Raw genomic sequence first — 21,643 nt, 5'->3', positions numbered from 1 at the left:
GAGCATATCCATGGGTGTGCATACAACACAAACACATGGCCATGGGTGAGCATACAACACAAGAACAAAGCCATGGGTGTGCATACAACACAATAACATAGGCCTTTCTCTATGGGTGTGGATAAACTACAATCTCTACAAAAGGTAAATTCAGCCATTTATCAGTCTAATAAGACATTTCATGTCTAATAATTGTGAGGTATATATACATGTATATCATAGTCTGTATATCTACCAAGGAAGGAAACTACTAAAGGTGTGCTTAATACTATCACTTGAATTTTGGATGCCTGGTGACCCCCTTTTTTGGTATCAATTGAGATGGATAGATCAATAGAAAAACAGTATATATAATAGATACTGAAAAACATTATAAGCATGAATTTTTGGCCTTGAAAGATTGATAAATAGGCCATTTCACACCAGATTTAAATTGACAAACAGGATATCGGGAGGCCCACAAGGGGACCTATGCTCTACTGGCAATCACATTCAAATGGATGCAATCAGTGAACCATGTTTCAGAAGGGCAAGAACTACTACAATTATAAAACAATTTTCTGTCCAAAGTTGTTTCCCTTAGAAAATACTTTCGCTAGCAGCATTTTTCTAAGGGCAAGAACAACTACAATAATACACAAATCTTTGTATAAAGTTGTTTCCCCTTGAAAAATTATTTCACAATTTAAGGGTCATAATCCAGTCAAGGATGGGCTGATCTGGCTGGTTTAAGAATGGAATTGAGCTCTCGTTTATATCTTACTACTGTTTAAGTTTGATAAAGATACATTCAAAATTGAAGTCTGTATCACGTTTCACAAGCAATTGTTTACAGACGCAGGGACGACAGACACCGCGCCATTGCAAAAGCTCTTCTGGCCTTTGGCCAGTACAGTGTGAAATACAAACAGTAGAACTTTATCTGAAATATATTTTTGGTCTATTAATTTTTAGTATTCAGCAAGCAATAAGCTTTCAAACGATACCAAATTTACATTGCGTCATCAGGCATCCAAATTCAACATTATTGCCATAGGCTAAAATAGCAAGCTTATTTGTGGGTTAGAAACATAAGCACAAGTTCAGCATATATATGTATACTGGTACATATAAAATATGTGGGCATTTTTAACCAGGGTTAAAAAAAAATTCACTTAAAAAACAAAAACTAAATCATTCATGAACAAGATAACTAAATAAAATCACTAACCAATATTTGATAAACAACTACTTTACAAAAATCAATTTTCAATGTTGGATTAAAAACTACTTTAAAATAAAAAAGATCACTAACCAATGTTGTATTAACAACTACCATACTTTGAAAATCATCTACCAATATTTGATTAAGAACTACTTTATAAAAAAATCACTAACCAAAATTTGATTAAGAACTACTTTAAAAAAAAAATCAATAATCAAAATTTGATTAAGAACTACTTTAAAAAAAAATCACTAACCAATATTTGATTAAAAACTACTTTTAAAAAAATCACTAACCAATATTTGATTAAGAACTACTTTAAAAATATCACTAACCAATATTTGATTAAGAACTACTTTAAAAAAAAAATCACTAACCAATATTTGATTAAGAACTACTTTAAAAAAAATCACTAACCAATATTTGATTAAAAACTACTTTAAAAAGATCACTAACCAATGTTGGATTAACAACAATTTCTGTTGTTCCAAAGAATAAAGGAATGCTTTACATATCACAGGAGAAAAATAATTTAAAGGGACTTGCTCATGTTTTATAGGGTCGGAGATGGAAGAAAAATAATTACTTTTGAAATATGAACACAATTCTTTTTTCATAGATGAAACATCATTTTAAAGCTGCACTCTCAAAGATTATACGTTCGGACAACTTTTTTATTTTTTATCTTGGAACGAGCCATTTTTTGCGAAAAACCATGGAAACCAGTTATATTAGACTGCTGACAAATAAATATAAAATGAGTTTCATATTTAAGTTCAAAAATTGATGTTTTATGCATTTTTCTTAAACCGTTAGTAACGGTTTACGCTATACAAACATTAATTTTCGAACGGAAATATGTTTAAGGTTTGAACCTATGAAATTCAATCATGACTGTCCAAACTTCAAGCTGAAGTTTTCTGTGTTTCAACATATTATCAAGTAATTTGAACTTGAAATCAATTTTGACATTATTTTCATGATGTGTGAGTTTTAACAACTCTTAAAATGCCCGTAATGTTTCCTCGAATATCAATTCCGTGTATTTGAGATTCTAGAATATTGACAACATTGTGAATGACATGAACTGATTAATGCAATACAGGGCTTCTTAACCCTTTGCATGCTGGGTAAATTGTCGTCTGCTCAAAAATGTTGTCAGGTTTATTCTAAATTTCTTTCAATTTACTTAAAACTTTGGGGATATATTGACTGAGTGGCAAACAGCTTGGAACCTGACCAGGCGCCGAGTTACTCGGCGTCTGGTCTGGTTCCAAGCTGTTTGCAAAGCCTTTAAAATCGCCATCAGCAGCTTAAGCGTTAAGCAACTGGTATATGGACTAATTGTTCAGAACTTAATTAAAGTTAACAACATCGTTAACTTCATCGCTGTTAACTTTTAAAACATAAATATGTTTTGATGAGTTCATATATATTATAATCAAACAAGTACAGCTGAAACATCTTATTTAAAATATCTCTGATCACAAATGCATTCTTTAAAGTTTTAGAATAGAAAAGATCTGAAATATTTCATTGCATATTGCCTGTATTAAGATATTTTGATCACCTTCCATATTAATCAATCCTATTTGTTATCCTTGGAACCAGAAATGATAAACTGAGCGAAACTTCATTAAGCAAATTAGGTAATTAGGTCAGTTTGTGCAACTGGGAAGTTGCTACATTTCAGCCCCTATTATATTATAATTAAGTGGAAAATCCCTGTGTATATAGTTAGTCTGTGTAAAAATGTACTGGTTAATGATATCCAAACATGGAATTTAGTTTTAATTTGTCATGGTTACCAAAAACATTTTCAGATATACAAAATTTTATTCATATGATCTGTGCATCTTTTAAGGATGGATTCATATTTTTTTTTTAAATAAAATTAAAGAAAAAATTCTGTTCAGTTTTTAACATCTGTAAAAAGGAATGGGTAGTTGAAGCGCTCTTTATCATTGGTTAAATGACATCGAGCTTGTCCAATCAAAGTGCAGCAATGAAATAAATAATGATGTCATAATGTTGACTGGTTTCTACAAAATGATATCTGAGAAAATACCATGGCAATATTAACATGTTTGATTTAATACACTCAGATAACAATAAAAGATCTTGACAATCTGTAATAGTGTACAACAAGGATTTTTTCAAACTTTCAACAATACTGTAAATCTTATTAATCCAAATGCATCAAAAATTAAGACATACTAATGGTAACCGATGTACCATAATGTACATTTTGAAAGCCTGCTGACTCCATATTATGTTGGTATCATAGTGTAAAAAAGAAAATTTTAAACATGATACAGATTTTCAGGGCTTCTAAAAATTTAAATCTCAATCAATTTAGGCCCGTCCCCCTGACCCCCCAATTATTTTTTTAGCGAGGTGTAATTCTGTCATTATTTTTTCATGATGTGGCAATTTGTAAGCAGTTCTTTAGAGCGTTCATAGCTGATAAAGATTGAAATTTATAAACAAATAAAATAAATGAGATTCTTACTGTGATCGTTATTTTTCAGCCAACTGATATGAGGCAGTATCAAGACGATAAATTCATTTTTTTTAGTCACAAAAAGTTGGTTTTACACTATGAGCGTACTGTACCCAAGTAAGGGTTATGTTCGCTGGCGACCATTTACACAGAGGTTATCACGTGTGTCGCCCTCAAGGAAGTCCCCTGGTATTTGGGGACGTGACAAACACTGTTTGTGATTTGCAATTTCTACATTTTTTGGGATCAAAATTAAAAATAATGAACAAATTTCGGATTGATTCTTAAGCCATTTTCTAAAACTGAAATCAGTCCAGTATGGTCAAAATCAGTCAAGTCCAGCAATTTGTTGGTTTTTAGAAGCCCTGCTGATTTTGGGTTCTAACAAAAACACATTTTTGGCAATTAAGGGTCGCTAAATAGATTATTTTGTACCGATATCTGTTGAAATAAAGAACAAAAATACTGCCGTAATTTAATCAGCAATGTATTTTTGGTTATTCATTTTTGACAATATTTATCAGTAACCAATACCCTTTCTAATTATACCAAAAATAAAATGGGGACAGCACATCAAAATTAAGCATTATTGCTAATGGCTTGACAAAATAGCAAGATTATTTGTACTTCAGATGCCTTAGAGCTGCACTCTCACATATTGACTGATTTGACAACTTTCTCATTTATTGTCTCAGAATCAGCTGATTTTGACATAAATGCTTTCAATTCAGTCATATACATGTAAGATAGCTAACAATAGAACAGATCTCAATTGTTTGGAAGACTGTGGATCATTTTATCACAGTCATTTTCATTGTTTGTCACTCTTTTAGCCATAAAAAAGTCATTTTCATTGTTTGTCACTCTTTTAGCCATAAAAAAATCAACTTCTGAACGTAAAGATTGAAAACTGTGATCTGATATTTTATCAGCAGTCTTATATCACCGATTCTCCGACTTTTTCGCAAAATTTGGCTCATTCCAAGACAATGAATAAAGAAGTTTCAAAATGGTCAATCTGTGAGAGTGAAAGAGTAGTTTAAATACACTGAAATTTACACACTACTTTCTTTCAAACATTCAGCCTTCACTTTATGCCTATGCATCTCCTTTTCCTTCAAGGCAAGCCGTTGAAGCGACCGTTCCATGTGTAAATGTGGCTGATACCTTGGCAAGTCATAACCCCGATCTTGGTATAATGCTGGATTGTATCCGATTGGAGCCCGTGATCGTGGCTGCTGGGCTGTGGTCGTCACGATATTGCTTGGTTGCTGCAGCTGATACCGCGAATGGTCACTGCGACCATCAACAAGATAGTCTGTGCTGCTTAAATAGCCCGTGTCAGCACGTGGTTGGCGAATTGTGGCGTAATAACTTGTACGCTCAAAGTTTGTGGGTTCATCGTCGATGGGTTGAGATAGATAGTAGTCGTCAATCATCTCAGGGTGGGTGGAATGGTGATAGGATAATGGACGCTCTGGACGACTTCGTACACTACGTCTGGCCACATCTGGAAACATGATGAAATATGATCATCTCTTATTACATCTGATAATTTAACAGATATTTTCAAAAACAAATTAAACGTATTTACAAATAAGATTGTTACTGTAGGCATAAACAAACAATCATTTTTTTGAAAGTGTTTTGAGAGTGTCATTTACATGTCACTACAAGCAGCACTGTTACAGGGTGCTGCTGAAGAGGAAAATGATGTTAAAGGGACTAGACACCAGATGGTCCCAAAATCAGCAAATAGATTATTTTCACAAAACAAGCTATGAGCTAGTATGAGGCTGATAATTCGATCAATTTACATGATTAAAATGATATTTTGTCGCTGTCTCAGCTGAGTTTACCCGTTTAAAAATAGCGCATAATGGTTTCCCAGTTTTTAATGTGTATATTTAGCATGTGAAAGTCACATTATTAGTAGGTTCCAGTCAGTTCGAATTGGAAAAATACTGTGAAAGATACATGTGTTGTAAGTGATGTCAGATACATCAGTAAGTAAGATTCAATGTACTGTACACAACGATATCAATTTTATGTAAGGTTTTGGCAATTTTTTTTTTTACTTGCAATTGTATCATCTCGTGTCTAGTCCCTTTAAGAGTGAAAAGGACACATTTCATTGTGCTGTGAAGAACTGAAATATTCCAAGTTTGATAGAAATGTTCAGCTTTGTGTTTATTTGGAGTAATATTAAGTTTCAACATCCAAACATGTTTGAATGCGTTTTAATACAATCATATTACAAGTTAAAATCAAAAGCAAAAAAAAATATTTCATTATATTAAGAATTCTATGAAGGCAGAAGGGTGAATGTGATGGTCTCCATGAGGGCAGAAGAGTGCTACCAAAAAAGGACAGGGTGCAGCACCAATGTTGGATAAACAACTAATTTAAAAAAGATTACTAACTCTTCAGGTAAAACCCTACATATGAAGTATGTTGTATGTACATTGTTAGAAGCCCCAAAGTCCTTTACCTGACTGTCTCTCTGCAGATCTGTTCCTCATCTTCACCTCATGCCGCTCCCGTGACCTGACCTCCTGCCGTCCCCTTGACCTTCGACTCTCAGATTCACTTCCAGATGACCTTTCACCTCTAGATTCTTGCACATTGAGTGGCCTTGAACTTGAACTTTGACCTCGGCTACTTGACCCAACAGCAGAGGTTGGTCTCCTTTGACCTTGAACTTTGTACTCTTGGGAAACACTTGCTACAGCAGTCACAGGTCTAGAAGGATTACTTCCTCTTGGAAGTGGAGGCTTATCAGCCATACTTTTTGTGTTTAATTGTTCATTTGGAAGACTTATGGGCTGATTGTCTAATAGACCAAGACCTTGAACTTGAAGGCCAATATTTTGACCATCATAATCGTCATAGTCACCAGTATTTTGCCTTGAAGGGACAGAGTATTGTCTTTCCACAGGGTCTCTGGTAGATCTAGCTGACTCAGGGTAGCTTTTTCTGACAGGTTGGGGTGTGGAATAGTTTCTGGCTGGTACAGGAGGTGAGGGGGATTTTCTGACCTGTTGGGGTGTAGCAAACATATCCGTTCTGTAAGGGGGTGAGTCGGGAGAACGATTTACTGACTGGGCAACTGCATTTGTAACCTTTTGATTAACACTTCTACTGTTGACTGTTTCAGAGCCTTTCAATTGAGCACCAGTCGGTTTTGATGCAATGCTTGGTTTATTTATTGGATTGGCATATACTTTTAACTTCACATTATTTGGAACTGTACCATTCATTATTGCATTTTCGCGCTCATTGTTCAAAACATTGGACTGCAGAGGTCTTGCACTACTCACTTTCTGATAAGCCATCTGACTGGGCTGATAAGCAGTTGGGCTGTTATCTAAAGGGGAAGGGGGAGCACTTCCATCACTTCCAGAAGTGAATGAGTGACTGTTCTTGCTTGAATCAACGCTGTCTGACCTTCTGTAGTGCTCTCTCGGTGGAATTTTTGGAGGAGGTCGAAGAGTGCCACTTTTGTCAGTAACATTTTTACTTTTTATGATTTGTTCAACAACAGATGTTCTTTGTCTATCGGTAATTCTAGGAGATATGTCACCATTGTAATTCTGTGACAGAGGAGTTTGGTTTGGGAACAGTTCCTTTTTTGGAGATTCATGTGTGTCATGTTTTGGTTGTTGTCTCGGAGAATTAATGCCCATACCTTCTCTTTTTGGGGAGGTAATATCTCTTTGAGAATTATGTCCCCTTGGAGAGTTCATTTCCCATCTATCACTAGAGTCTCTATTATAATACTCAGCATCTTGATACTGTTTCTCTTTTCTAGGAGTTATTTCCCTTCTCAGCTCTTCAATTAAAGAGGCTTCCTCATTTAGAAGAACTTGAGAATGCCTATCCAGGGGAGCTTCTGATTTCGACCGTACATGAGACACAGCACCATCCCTTTTCTCATTTTCAGATAACTTCACTTTATTTACTAACAAATCTGAGTAATCTTGAACACGCTCACCATTCCATACTTCATTTGAAGAGTAGGCACCCTTTCTACCTTCAAATGAAGAGTTCTGTGTCACTTTTTTGCCTTCACTCACTGAAGATTTGGAAGTCGCCACACTCAATGGAGGTTCATTGACACTGAACACCCAATGTGAATTGGAGAGTAAATTGTCATGAGTATTGTTTGTAAGCTGTTTTCGCTGATAGAACAGGAGGTATGCAGCCTTACTTATGATTTCGTTAGACTGCAATGGTTGTACGGTTGTGTCATCAAATTCATACCACTGCATATTCACTGGGTTTTTACAGTATGCTGAAATTGATAAACCATGCATTTAAAGGGGCATTCATGCTTTATCGGGGCAGACATCTTAAAAAATATTTTCATGTGAAATGTGACCAAAATGCTCGTTTTAATGATAAAACATCATCAAAAGTTCCAATTAAAGCTTAATTTTTACAATGTAAATAATACTTGAAAAAACTGACAGAAAATGCACTTATTGTAATGCTAATGAAAAATGAATTATTTAAGGCTTTGATTCACTTAATTTTCGCTGAATGAGTAACACATAAAAGACACGCCATTAATACAATATGTGTAAGTCTGATTCTGTATCATATGTAATATTTTCTACAAATTCATTTACAGCGTATGAGGCTTTGTTGAAGTTTCATGTGTAATATCTTTCATGAAATGAAAAAAACAAACTACTGACATTCAGCTCTTTAAGAATTAATAAGAAACATCATCATAACCCAGCCTTTCTTAGCTACTACTAGTCACACTCATCCTCAAGGTGCAACATGTATTCAATTACAGGTGAAACATGGACATGTATTTGAGAATTGGACTTTCAAGAATTTCTAAGAATAGCATAGAAAATGTGGAACATGTTTATAATTATTATTCTTGCATGAGTATTTCATGCAGTTTGATATGGCTATTTTTTTGCAAGTGTCCATGGCAACTCTACCACTCATCTACTTTGTCAACATCAAATCACACGTCTGGTAAAAGCGATATGTCTTGTTTCTTTATATTCAGAACTTAATTATTTAAGTAGAGCTCAGACTGTTCAGCTGTACAGGAAACTGGACATGTTAATTCTTGTGACCACCACACAAACACAGAAAGTTAATTCATACTCGCACTCGTCAAGGCCAATTTGGCGTGATCTCCGATAAGATTGTTAGTCATTTTACGCTTTTGGAGCATATTGCACAGACATAATGGAACCCTGGTTAAAGTTACCCTGGTTCTTTATCATGCATCAGTGTATAGCACTGTCAAACAGGACCCCCATTAAACATTCCTCCTGACACACGTCAAAAAGTATTTTTTTTTAAGTGGTTGCGGTGGGAAATTGAACCTGCAACCCCTTGATTGACAGTCAATAGTGTTACCACTAGACCATGGATCCACCTTTTTATCAAATCACTTACCTGTATAGTGTCCCCCACTCATGTTGCCATAGTGATTTGAGACAGCATAAAGATCATACTGGTTGGTGACATCATCGTCATGACAACCAGGGGTCTCCAACAGAAGGTGAGGGGTCATGTCAAGGTCATGGGGGAAGTTCACTAGGACGTTCACCTTGTTTTTCCGCAATCCACACTAAAGAAAGGAAAAGACAAAAGTAATTACTATAAACTGTTTACAATTTTACTTAGCAGTTAAGATGAGAGTGATAAAAAAATCGTAGTTGAAACTTATTTCTTTAACAATTATTGTGAAACAAGTTATTACGACATTTTATTAATCACTCTCATTGGCATGATGTTGCTCATGAGAGTGGCCTTGTGTTGTTGGGGAAAACGGAGTAACTGGAGGAAACGCACTTGTCTTGCTTGGTGACCACAAACCAAACTCACATGCACCCAGAATGGGAATCAAACTCAGGTCGCCTAGGTGAAAAGCGAGTGTGCTAACCACCAGCTATTCAGACAACCTAAAACATCTGATGGAAGATGCCCTACAACATGAATGACTACAATGCGCCAATCAAGATTGGAAATCTGCAAGAAGCTAGGTCAGAAAGGGCACTTTTGGTGCTCATTGAATGAACCTTAATTGGGCAATTACAATGGGAGTGTTCAATTCATATTGTGTGTATGTTTGTAACTACTTTCAATACTAATAGTTTGTTTATAAATGTTACCTTTATATATAGCTGTTATCTTTACCTAAGTGTCAAAATTATGTAAATTATTTTAAATATTTCTGAAAATTGACTTGACAATATGTCCAATAAATATGAAATATAGTTCATTATCATCAAAGAAAGCGCTTGATTCACTGATTAAATTATATCAAGACATCATTGAACAAAACGCATCCACGAAAATCAAAGAACATTTGAGCCAAGGTGCAATTTTGTACTAATATTATCAGCAATATTTAAGTGAATGGTTTTGCGCTTAAGAAGTAATTTTTTTTACATGTAGTTAGTTAGGAATGAGATTTTGAGTCAGTTAATTATTAAAGAAATTGCTTATTTCTGTTGCATTCTATTTCAATAAGCAACACCCTTATTGATTTTATTTACATTTAAGACAATTGGGCTGTGTAAATAATTGAAAAAATAATTAAAATAACCGCAAGAATTAAATTTGTTATATATAATTGTTCATGAAATACTAAGGGCTATTCCATTTAAACATATAACCCCTGGGGGGGAAGGCACTTTTAAATAATGCCACCCCCCTACAGAAGCAAATTTACCCTTGTTGGGTCCAAATTAGCGAAAAAAGACACCCACCTATATACTAATGAAAGAATTGCCTTCCCCCATGGGTTATTTGTTTTACTGGAATAGCCCTAAATTAAGACTTAGATTTTGTATCATCCATTTTCTTAAGACTACAAATCTACCTACAGGTCTGAATGACTTTAAGCTGCACTCTCACAGATTGACCGTTTTGACCACTTTTTTATTTTTGTTTTGGACTGAACCAATTTTTGTGTTAATGTCAGGAAACCAGTGTTTTAAGACTGCTGACAAAAGTTCAGATCACAGTTTTTCATATTTGCTGTCGAAAATTGATGTTTTATGGCTATCAGCATTACTAACTCTTTCAAGAAGAAAAAAAATTTCGGCAGTTTTCCAAACAATTGACATCTGTTCTATAGTGAGTTTTCTTTTATGACACAATTGAAGGCATTAATGCCAAAATCAGCTGAATCTGAGACAAACAATTTAATAAAAAAAGTCAATCCGTGAGAGTGAAGCTTTAAGATGGATGACTGGTATATAGGAATAGAATAGTTTATTTGTATTTAAACATAATGTCCATTATCCATCATCCATCAACATGATCATACATATAAACAATAGTCAATATACCATTTAGTATTACATTAAGGATACATTACAAAGGCGTGGACCACAAAACAACTTACATGTCTGAATCGTTTAAGATGGATGACTAGTATATCAGGCGTGGACCAGAGTCCCAGCTTTTTAATGGCCCCGTCCTGCACTTTTCCACAGTACGGGCAGTTCCACGCATCTCCCTCACCCAGCTGTGATGTTAAGAGAAATCAGTATACATACAACATGTAAATAGAAAAAATATGAATTTATCCTTAATAGGAGTATGCAGAGATAATTTTAACAGAATATGAATATATTTTCATATATAAGTAAGAAAGCAAACAAAAATTAAATTACAGTTGAACCCTGTTGGATCGAACCCGCTTGGCTCGAATTCCTCATTGGCTCAAAATAGATGTCGAGGACCGATTTCTATATACTGAAAATAAGCATTTCCGCTTGGTTCTAAATTTTATGAGGCTCGAGGTATTTTCTCCAGTCCCAGGGAGTTTGAGCCTTCGGGGTTCAACTGTATATCTATCTAGGGTTACAGTTGAAGAGTTATGGAAGGGTGCTGCACCCTGTCCCTTTTTGGTAACACCCTTCTGCCCTTGTGGTCAATAAAAACTAATACAATGATTCTAAATATATACATATATGGCCTTTGAAGCCAAATATTAACTAAGGGCTATTCCATTAAAACACATAACCCACAGGGCTAATTTTTTCGCTAAATTGGACCCCGAAAGGATACGTTTGCTTCTGTAGGGAGGTGGTATATTTTAAAAGTGCCTTCCCCCCAGGGGTTAAATGTTTAAATGGAAAAGCCCTAAACACTATTTTTACATTTATTGTGAAATTCATTATGTTCAAGTTCTTTATAGCCAGATACAATGTACCCTTTTCTCCCTAAGCACCCTGTCCCTTTTCTGCAGCACCCTGTCTTTTTTAAAACCTTGCTAAACCCTAATCTAATTAAGTACACGTAGATACAATAATAAATCAATATAATAGAGTAACGACTAGGTCTGCTAAATAATCTTGCAAGCAAATATCTGAAGGGGCTGAAAGAAGATTTGAGCAAGAACAAAGGAAAAATGAAGACAAAAAACATATTACAATGAAACTGTTTCATGTTCATTTGTTTTAAACATCAGCTTGTGTAGGCTGATAATTTGAAAATTATCTTAAAGCAGAATTAAACTAAAAAGCAAAAAGTAACAGTTTGCTGTCTCACAAAATATTCAAAATGGCCTACAGCGAACACACCAATTGCACATACTATAAAACATATTTCATTTTTTTGCAATACCATCATTAAGCACATGTTATTACAGTTATACGTATATTCTGATTTTGATACAGTAGAACCATTGTTTTCAATGTTGAACATATGAACAGGTTCACAACAATATACTGCATTGATCAATCACGTAATGCAGTATTAAATTAAGGAAACACATTCTAAAGAAAAAAACAAACAATTTAAAGGCTATCTATTAAGCTTGCTTTAATGGATAACTCTAAATTGATAATTAATTCATGCATCAATTTATTTCATGGTAGAACATGCTTGTGGTATTTACAATTTACTTTGATGGACAGAAATTTATAATGCATTAGGCGTTAATACGTAGCATATTATCATAGAACATAATTACCTACTTGTCAATATAACATTAATCTTATTGTTTTTGCAAAATGTCTCTGCTTCAAAAAAGACATTATGAAATGCTATGAAATAACTGTACCATATACGGATATAAGCTACATACAAACAAACTAGCAATTGCTCAATGAATCAGTTATTTTGATAACAATTAATGAATTATTTTGATAAAAGACATACTAAATAAGTTACATTTTAAATGTAGGGCTTTCTTTCAAAAAGACCACAGGCACAGTAACAAATTAGTTATACAAGAAAAACTGTTCAGTGCTACAATGCAAACCTATTGAGTGCTTCTCACCTTTTCCTCCTTTGTGAAGAGTCTGAGACAGTCATCAAGGGATACAGAGGAAGGCTGGGTAAGACTGAGGCGGGCTTTGTGAACAGAGCTGTGTTCATCTACCACATCTTTGTCATTGTCAACTATCCTGGGAAAGAAAGAATAAAAATACTTTTAAAGCCCTATTTGGGGTATTTTATCCTTAAACCTATAAATCATTTTAAGTTTTCATATTTTATTTATGTATGCATTTGGAAAACAGCTTTTGTTTAATGTCTTGGCCGACATTTAATTGATTCTGTATTCAATTTCAAATATGCATCACATTTGCTTAGCAGTTGTTTCCCATTTCACCTACCGTTTTTTTGCTACAAGGTAACTGCGACTTTGACATTTGACCTACTGATCCCAAAAATCTATAGGGGTTATTCAGCAAGAAAACTTTTTTTTTCATCTTAAGGTCATCTTGAATTTTTGACCTACTGATCCCAAAATCAGTAGGGGTCATTCACTAGTAATTACCAAATGGCATACCAAGTCCTAAGATCCTGGATGCTGATGTAATTGAGCGGAAAGTGTTTTTTTTCACCTCAAGGTCATCTCAATCGTGACCATTGACCTATTGATCTAAAAATCAATAGGGTTCATCTACTGAACTGGCATACCAAGTATGAAGTACCTGGGTGCAAGCGTTCTTAAGTTATTGAGTGGAAACCATTTTTCAGCTAATCTCAGAATCGATAGGGGTCATCCACTGGTCATGACCAATTTGTATACCAAGTATGAAGTTCCTGGACCAAAAGGATGTTCAGTTATTAAGTGGAAACCGTTTTTCCCTTCAAGGTCACCTTGACCTTGACACTTGACTTTCTTATCTCATAATCAGTAGGGGTCATCTACTGGTCATGACCAACTTCATACCAAGTTTGAAGCTCCTGGGTCATAGCGTTCTCAAGTCATTGATCGGAAACGGAGGGGGGAGACATAATTATTACCTCTACTTAGTGACTAGATCCCATTTCAATTATGTATTACCTTTGCTAAGCGACTGTAATCCATCTCAAATGTGTATTACCTTTGATAAGTGACTTTATCCCATTTCAATAATATATTACCTTTACTTAGCACCTGTCTCCCATTCCAATTATATATTACCTATGCTTAGCTACTGTTTCCCATTTTCAAATATGTATTGACTTTGCTTAGCGGCTGTTTCCCATTTTCAAATATGTATTGACTTTGCTTAGCGGCTGTTTCCCATTTTCAAATATGTATTGACTTTGCTTAGCGGCTGTTTCCCATTTTCAAATATGTATTGACTTTGCTTAGCGGCTGTTTCCCATTTTCAAATATGTATTGACTTTGCTTAGCGGCTGTTTCCCATTTTCAAATATGTATTGACTTTGCTTAGCGGCTGTTTCCCATTTTCAAATATGTATCGACTTTGCTTAGCGGCTGTTTCCCATTTTCAAATATGTATTGACTTTGCTTAGCGGCTGTTTTCCATTTTCAAATATGTATTGACTTTGCTTAGCGGCTGTTTCCCATTTCAAATACATGTATGTATTACCTTTTCTTAGCAGCTGTATGAAATATGCATTACCTTTGCTTTGTGGCTGTATCCCATTCTACTACAAACTTCACATGTGAAGAACCATAATCCTCCCTGTAGGTTGCCATGGCTCTGAAATCAAAGTTACAGAAGGTCATCTAAAATATATCATTACAAATACATATTTTTTATTAGTTTTTCTATGATCAATACAATTAATTTTAATTCTAGGGATCATATTTACAAATATTTACTCCTCAACTTCCATTCCTTAAATGAACTGCCTTTCGACAATTGCAGTTATCATCCGATGAAAGCATCATCTTCCAATATGTTCGGATCGCGAATCACTGCATTACAATATATATGGAAATTGTTTATCTTGCTAATGTTTGTATTGTGTCCGCAGGTTCCGTAAACAATAAATTAACATTTTTAGAAAGTGTTAATTTATGATATGTTAAATGTATTGTATATAAAGTGTCAATTTATGATATGTTAAATGTATTGTTGCCATAAGTGTTTCAATTTTACGTTTAAAAGTAATTTCAAGTGGTTGATCTTTTCCCGCGTTATTGTGACGTCATTTGCTAAAAATTTATCAGGGATATGAACGCAATAGGGCTGGTCAAAGTATACACACCCCGATAATGACATCACTCCCGCAATTCATTTCTGAAATGAAGTGCCCGGTAAGCTTTCAAAATCATTTTCCTAAACCGTCTTTTCCATGTGTATATTATATCTTACTAAATTAATTATACCAAATAAAATTACAATACCTATAGATTTTAAATATCTTACAATCATTTGATGGATCTTGATTATTTGAAAGTACATGGATATAAAAGGTTTATACTTTACAGTTATGTGAAATATTTTTGAGATGTTTCAAGAATACTGCCCCCTGCCCCTTAACTTAAATCCAGGGGTGATATGTTCAAGGGCTTTCATTTTTAACCGGACACTTGAAATTTAAGAAATCATGCATTTTTAAATTTAATTTTTTTAAATGAATAGTTTAGTAATACATTTCATTAAATTTCATTTTACTTAAATTCATGGGCTTTGGCTTGTAAATTCGCAGTTAAAAAGTCATTTTGTCACTCTTATGCAAATTCTATGCATGTACATGTATGTGGCCACATCTCATTTAAAATAGATCCTTTTTCTTTTTGCCCTTCCATATTTGCAATCAAAAATTATACCTGTCAATGTCCTGCGTATAGAGAGGCATTTCCACGTTGGTCGCAAGATAGCAGTCTGAAGGCCCACTCTCGACCACCCGGATGTCAAATATGGCACGCTCAAAATGCTACAATACAACAGCATGCATTATAATTATTTCAAACTGGTCAGTGGTTTCAATAAGAACCATATCTTTCATGTCTGAATTTTATGATTCTTTTAGATAATTTTGTCAAATGTCTATTCTACTACAAACACTATTAAACAACACCAGACATAACAAACAATATGCATGCTCTCAGAGTTCCCTCTGCGGTTTGAAAAGTTGTCACAACTTTTTGCTGGGGGTCTAGGGGGCATTATCTTTAAAGGTACTCACTGTTAATCCGCAAAGGTCATAAAATTAATTAACCTAGCCGTGCCTCATTATCGTTAAGTCACAACGGCAGCTTGCTTGATTTAAAATTGTCGCCACATTTGTGATTTTGTCGCAAATGGCAACAATGGTGATTGCCACGGGAAACCCAGGCTCTACAGGGTTGCCCAAGAAATTCCCAGCTGTGGGTCCAGGGACCCTAATGTTTATACTCAATACATGTTTATTTTGAGGGTCCACAGGGATGCACAGTAAGTTGGAAATGAGCGTCCCTAGCCAGAAAATTGTCAGGGTCTCAGGTTTTCTGGGTCAGAGAAATTCCTGACTCATAGAGCTACATGTACAAAATAATATCAGATATTGCAAACAGTGGATTAATCTTTGTAGTTTACATTTTAGAGATAATCTTTGGTTTTCAATACTCAATTACTAAAGCTACTATCACTGATCACCATATACCAGCCAGGTAAACATTCAAATTCATACCATGTTATCGCAGTTATTTTGGAAATGTTGAAGAGCATGAATTTGTAAAATTACCAGTACTGATATTAACATTTTCTTTTATGACTGTACGTTTTCCCAGTTTTGCACGAAAACTACAATTATTTTACCAAAAACAAATTTGTGTGAATATTACATGGATATCAATTTCATGAATTACTAGAAAAAATTACATTGCTTTTTTCGATCCATTCTTCCGCTACAGCCATTCCCATGGATTTCAGTATGCAGCGTTGTAGAGTGAAGAAATCATAATCACGGTAAACCTTGATCACTTCTGGATTGCCGAACCTGTAACTGTTGATAGACCCCAGAGCATAAAATCGGCATGAGCAGTTTCGATGTACAGTATATTGTCTTAAAATTCAATTTTACTTTTTTTGTCTTGGAATCTGCCATTTTTAACCTACATGTGAGGAAACCAGTGATATAATACTGTTGGCATGATCAGATCAGAGTTTTTCATATTTACATTTGCAAATATGTGTAAATGGCTAAAAGCGCTATTAACATTTTTGGCAGTTTTCAAAATAATCAAGATCTGTTCTATTGCGAGTTACATGTATCTCAATCTGTGAGAGAGCCGCTTTAAAATTAAGATAACTGAATGCGTGAAATAGTATAAACGGCTGGTGACTGCTACATATGATAGATAAATTGAGTCACCAAAATTATGTAGATCTTTTTGCAATTATTTAAGCGAAGTTTTGAAAACATGACATATTTCAATAGAAAATGATAGAAGTGCAATTTGTATCATTATCACCAAAATATATTTTAATGGTGATTACTTAATGACACAATTTAATTACAATTAAACAAGAGATGTTTGTCAAACATGATGCCCCCCTGAGCGCCATGTTGTAAGGATTATATGGACAATTGAATGAAATATGCTTGGACCGAAATGACAGCTGATTTGGCACTGACATTGGATGCCGTTGAGGCAGTTTTAAGATTATGACCATTCAAAGTGTGAGGATAGAGTGTGTTATGACCATGACCTTTGACTCTATGACCTCAAAATCCATAGGAGTCATCTGCTGGTCACCAAAAACCTAAATGTCAAGTTTGAGGGCCATGGGTTCAGGCATTGTCAAGTTATCACACAAACAAGCTTTTTTCGTTCAAGGTCACTGTGACCTTGTCCTTTGACCCGATGACCCCTAAAATCATAAGGGGTAGGGTCAAAATCATAAGGGGTAATCTACAGGTCAGAGGCAACTTCAAGTCAAGTTTGAGGGCCATGGGTGCAAGCATTGTCGAGTTATCACTTGAAACATTTTCGCATTCAAGGTCACTGTGAACTTGACCTTTGACCCGATGACTCCTAAAATCAATAAGGGTCATCTACTGGTCAGGCCAAACTTCCATGTCAAGTATGAGGGCCATGGGTGCAGGCATTGTCGAGTTATCACTCGGACAACCTTTTATCATTCAAAGTCACTGTGACCTTGACCTTTTGCCAGATGACCCCCAAAAACAATAGGGATCTTCTAATGGTCAGGCTCAACTTCCATATCAAGTTTGATGACCACACGTCTAGGAATTGCTGAGTTATCACTCGGACAAGCTTTGATCTACTGACGGACAGACCGACTGACCTACTGACCGACATGTGCAAAGCAATATACTCCTCTTCTTCGAAGGGGGGCTTAATAATACATTTTAATTTAAAACTTTAAGCATTTATGTAACTAAAACAGGTATTGCCGTGAATAATAGGATTTATATTTAGTTTATACATGATAATAAATGATTACCATCTCTTGCTTGTCTTTTCAACATGAACCAGCAATATCTGTATCAGATCCCCCTCCGGTGTTTTGTTGATGTCGCTAAATGGGTGGGTCTCAAACACATACACATTTTCAGATTCGTGTATATCTGTAAGGGGCTGGTCATCTCCAAATGTGTTTCCGAAACCAGCATCGGACAACTGACAGAGCACCAACTGTGGAGAAAATTAGGTTTGATTTTTTCATTAAAAGGAATCTACTTCATGGCTTTAAGTAGGTTGTAGTACATGTTATTTTCATTTCACCAGCTTTGAGAGTATACAGGCCTTCCATTGGATGTATATAACTTCCTAAAATGGGCTTAAACTTCCGAAATTGAGTCCTTGGAAGTAAAAAAAATCCATAATTTTGGAGAAAACTTCCAAAGGTGAAGGCTTCCAAGTTCAAATAGCAAACCTGGTGTCAAGCAACTTTTGTGGTCATATTTTCAATTAGCCTTGAATTCAAATTTATCAATTGAATATAAATTTGTGGATTTGCAATTATTTTTTTTGTAAATGTAAAAAAATCTTAATAATTAAAACCTGTCATTCTGTTCCCAATGTTGATATTCAGATATTTGTAAACACTTTCAGAACAATTCAGTACTGTATGTTCAAAAGGGAGACAACCTTTGAAACAATTTTGATGTCAAATTAATTGATATGTACATGTAATCATTGTCAGTTTACAAATTAAATATACATTTACATAGATATACACACCCTTTTTGGAGTAACATATAGCTCATGGGCCAGCTTCTCTCGCAGATCCATCACAGTGTCCATAACATTCATTTCTACAGCAATTTTTAGTTGTTTCGGATTATCATCTAAATATACCACAGTTGCAAATACTGGACGTGTCGATTTTTGAGGTACAGGTATTGAAAGACAAAGGTAAGATTCGTAGGTATTGCTGAACTTTTTACAATTTGGACATGTCAATGAAGACTGGTACAAGGCTTGAAATCTATTGAAAATCTCAAACCCACAAGCCGCTGTAAGAACAGCTTCTGGATTGTTACTCTGGATGGACGTTTCAATCTGAAAAATTAGATAATTCATTAAATAAGTACTTTATTATACTAATTATTACTACTGTTATACAAAATATTACTAATCATATGATTTTAAATGGAAAGGAGCTACCAAACATATAACAGGTAAATGCACAACATCCATGCTATAATGGAATGTTACTGTTAATAAAATATTAGCCAAAAAATTACTTAGCTTAGATGATCTCTTTAAACGAAATCAAATAAATGCATCATTCTGTAACAGGCTGTATAATTCAGTAACTTGAAATACAAATTACCTTTTCTTTTTTACTCTTAGCTGGCAAGTCTTTGGCTTTTTTCTTTCCACTCTGATGTATCTCTTCATTGACCCTGTCCAGAAGCCACAGCAGAAATTCTTGGGCATCATGCTGGGCTGCACCTTTGTACTGAGCATTGTATTTGCTAACAATGGATTTAAAATTCCCCGATACTTCTGCAGTATAAGCTCCAGACCAAAGGCTTTCTAAAAGGTTACCAAGCTGGTCACTCACTTCACCTTTAACATTACCAACTAGTTTCTTTAACCCTTTATTGTTAAAGACATCTTTGTATTTCCTTTGAACAAAGTATTCAGAAAAGACATCAGCATTGCTCAAACACTGTAAAATTGTATTCATAAAACATGTATTTCCATGATTGAATATTCCAATGGCTCCCGGTGTAGTTTTCCATTTTGGCAGCAGGGCCTGCTGAGTCATATGACTCTGACTGGAAACTGGCATGCTACTTGGATATTCGCGACTTTTTTTATTAAGAACATACTGATGACAACTCTCTGATCGCAAGTTTGAAATCTCTTGCTTCTGCAGGGAAGTTGGAGTTAACCCACCCTTTAAGTCTGCTTCAACACCATTCCAAACTTGTTCGTTAGCACTTCGCTTATACATAGGAGTTTAACATATATATTGGTTATTTTGTTTACAAGTAATTGTCAATGATTCTGTATATTTTTGTCAACAAACAATCCTTCACTGATATTTCAGTGTCTTTCAACAAAATCCTGATTTAAACCACAAACGCAATGGTTGACATTGAGAAATAAACGTTCTTGTTAAAACAATTACGGAATAGTACACCAAAACACTTTCCATTTGAAGAAATATACAAAAATATACTCGTTTCCGTGTTTTACCTGTAATTAGCGACCATTTTGTAAAGAATTGTGGGACTTCCGGGTTGTCAAAAATCTAGTTCACACGAAACAGCTCAAACGTACAGAATAATTTAGAATAGTTTCTGGGATGAGGTTTTAAAACCTACCGCCTTTTAATTAGTCTGCAAAGTGCAAAACTGTCAATTCTAATAAAAATGAAATATCACAGCTAAATATCATATCAAAAGAAGACCTTCAGTATGGAGAAGATGGTAGCAAGACATATCGACCCTAACTGATTCTACCCCAACCAAATCGGTCCCTGAGACCTTTTGGCCTCTTTTATAAATATTAACGCTTTATTTTATATTTGAAAAATATAATTATTCTTGCCAAATGATGTCTTTCATTTTTTTCTTCATATTTGTTGCTTTTAAGTGTTAAGGGTCACTGCCTTTGAACTTTATCTGATTTGCTGTTTCTTTGGTTCAAATTTTATTTCATTAGATGTAAGAAGATTTTTAAGTAACGTAAAAAACATATTCAATATCAATAAAATTTCGGAAGAAATAAGGCTATGTACTTTAAAATAATTACACATAAATATAATGAAAATAAATAATAAGTTAATGCCATCTACCAATTTCCATCGCAAATAATGTTAATATATATATATAAAACAAAACCAGTTCAGTTGAAAAACTGAGGAAAGGTTACACTATTTAAGTATTTTCTAAGATGTACCAAGTTTTTCGCGTTCAATGTCATTATGACCTTGACCTTTGGACCAAGTGACCCCCAAATCAATAAAGGTCATCAACTGGGCACAACTTATATCCATGTCAAGTTTGAGGTTAATAGTTTAATGCAATGTCTAGTTATCACTCGGACAAGCTATTCGCATTCAAGGCTACTGTAACCTTGACCTTTGATCTGATGAACTCAACATCAATGAGGGGTTATCGACTAGTCATACCCAAAACCTTCATATCAAGTTTGAGGGCCATGTGTGCAAGCATTGCCAAGATATCAAACGGACAAACTTTTCGTATTCAAGGTCCATGTGACCTTGAAGATTTGACCTGATGACGTTTGAAGCCTAGTTTGAGGACCATAGGCGGCTTATCACTCG

The 21,643-nt window shown here is 34.8% G+C and overlaps 1 protein-coding gene across 1 annotated transcript; it reads right to left on the bottom strand.

The window, feature by feature from the left end:
* Positions 1-1,639: 1,639 nt before the first annotated feature.
* Positions 1,640-20,544, bottom strand: LOC128242618 (ubiquitin carboxyl-terminal hydrolase 31-like). Its single transcript, XM_052959840.1, has 11 exons — positions 19,676-20,544; positions 19,081-19,401; positions 18,341-18,531; positions 16,751-16,874; positions 15,718-15,824; positions 14,561-14,641; positions 12,979-13,105; positions 11,095-11,217; positions 9,135-9,309; positions 6,199-8,001; positions 1,640-5,217 (listed from the first exon to the last, which is right to left on the bottom strand). Exons 1-11 carry the CDS (start codon positions 20,303-20,305, stop codon positions 4,763-4,765), a joined length of 4,137 nt encoding a protein of 1,378 aa, XP_052815800.1. The 5' UTR covers positions 20,306-20,544; the 3' UTR covers positions 1,640-4,762.
* Positions 20,545-21,643: the final 1,099 nt, after the last annotated feature.

Source organism: Mya arenaria, chromosome 2 (assembly GCF_026914265.1).
Source record: "Mya arenaria isolate MELC-2E11 chromosome 2, ASM2691426v1".
In the NCBI taxonomy this organism is placed as follows: Eukaryota; Metazoa; Mollusca; class Bivalvia; order Myida; family Myidae; genus Mya; species Mya arenaria.
This window is presented reverse-complemented; position numbering and strand designations above follow the sequence as displayed.

Coding starts and splice junctions, on each gene's coding strand:
- LOC128242618 (XM_052959840.1), bottom strand. CDS start 20,305: ATGTATAAGCGAAGTGCTAACGAACAAGTTTGGAATGGTGTTGAAGCA. Junction 16,875..18,340: donor GAAAAGACAAGCAAGAGATG/GTAATCATTTAT, acceptor GTCTATCAACAG/TTACAGGTTCGGCAATCCAG. Junction 11,218..12,978: donor TCTTCACAAAGGAGGAAAAG/GTGAGAAGCACT, acceptor TTAACATCACAG/CTGGGTGAGGGAGATGCGTG.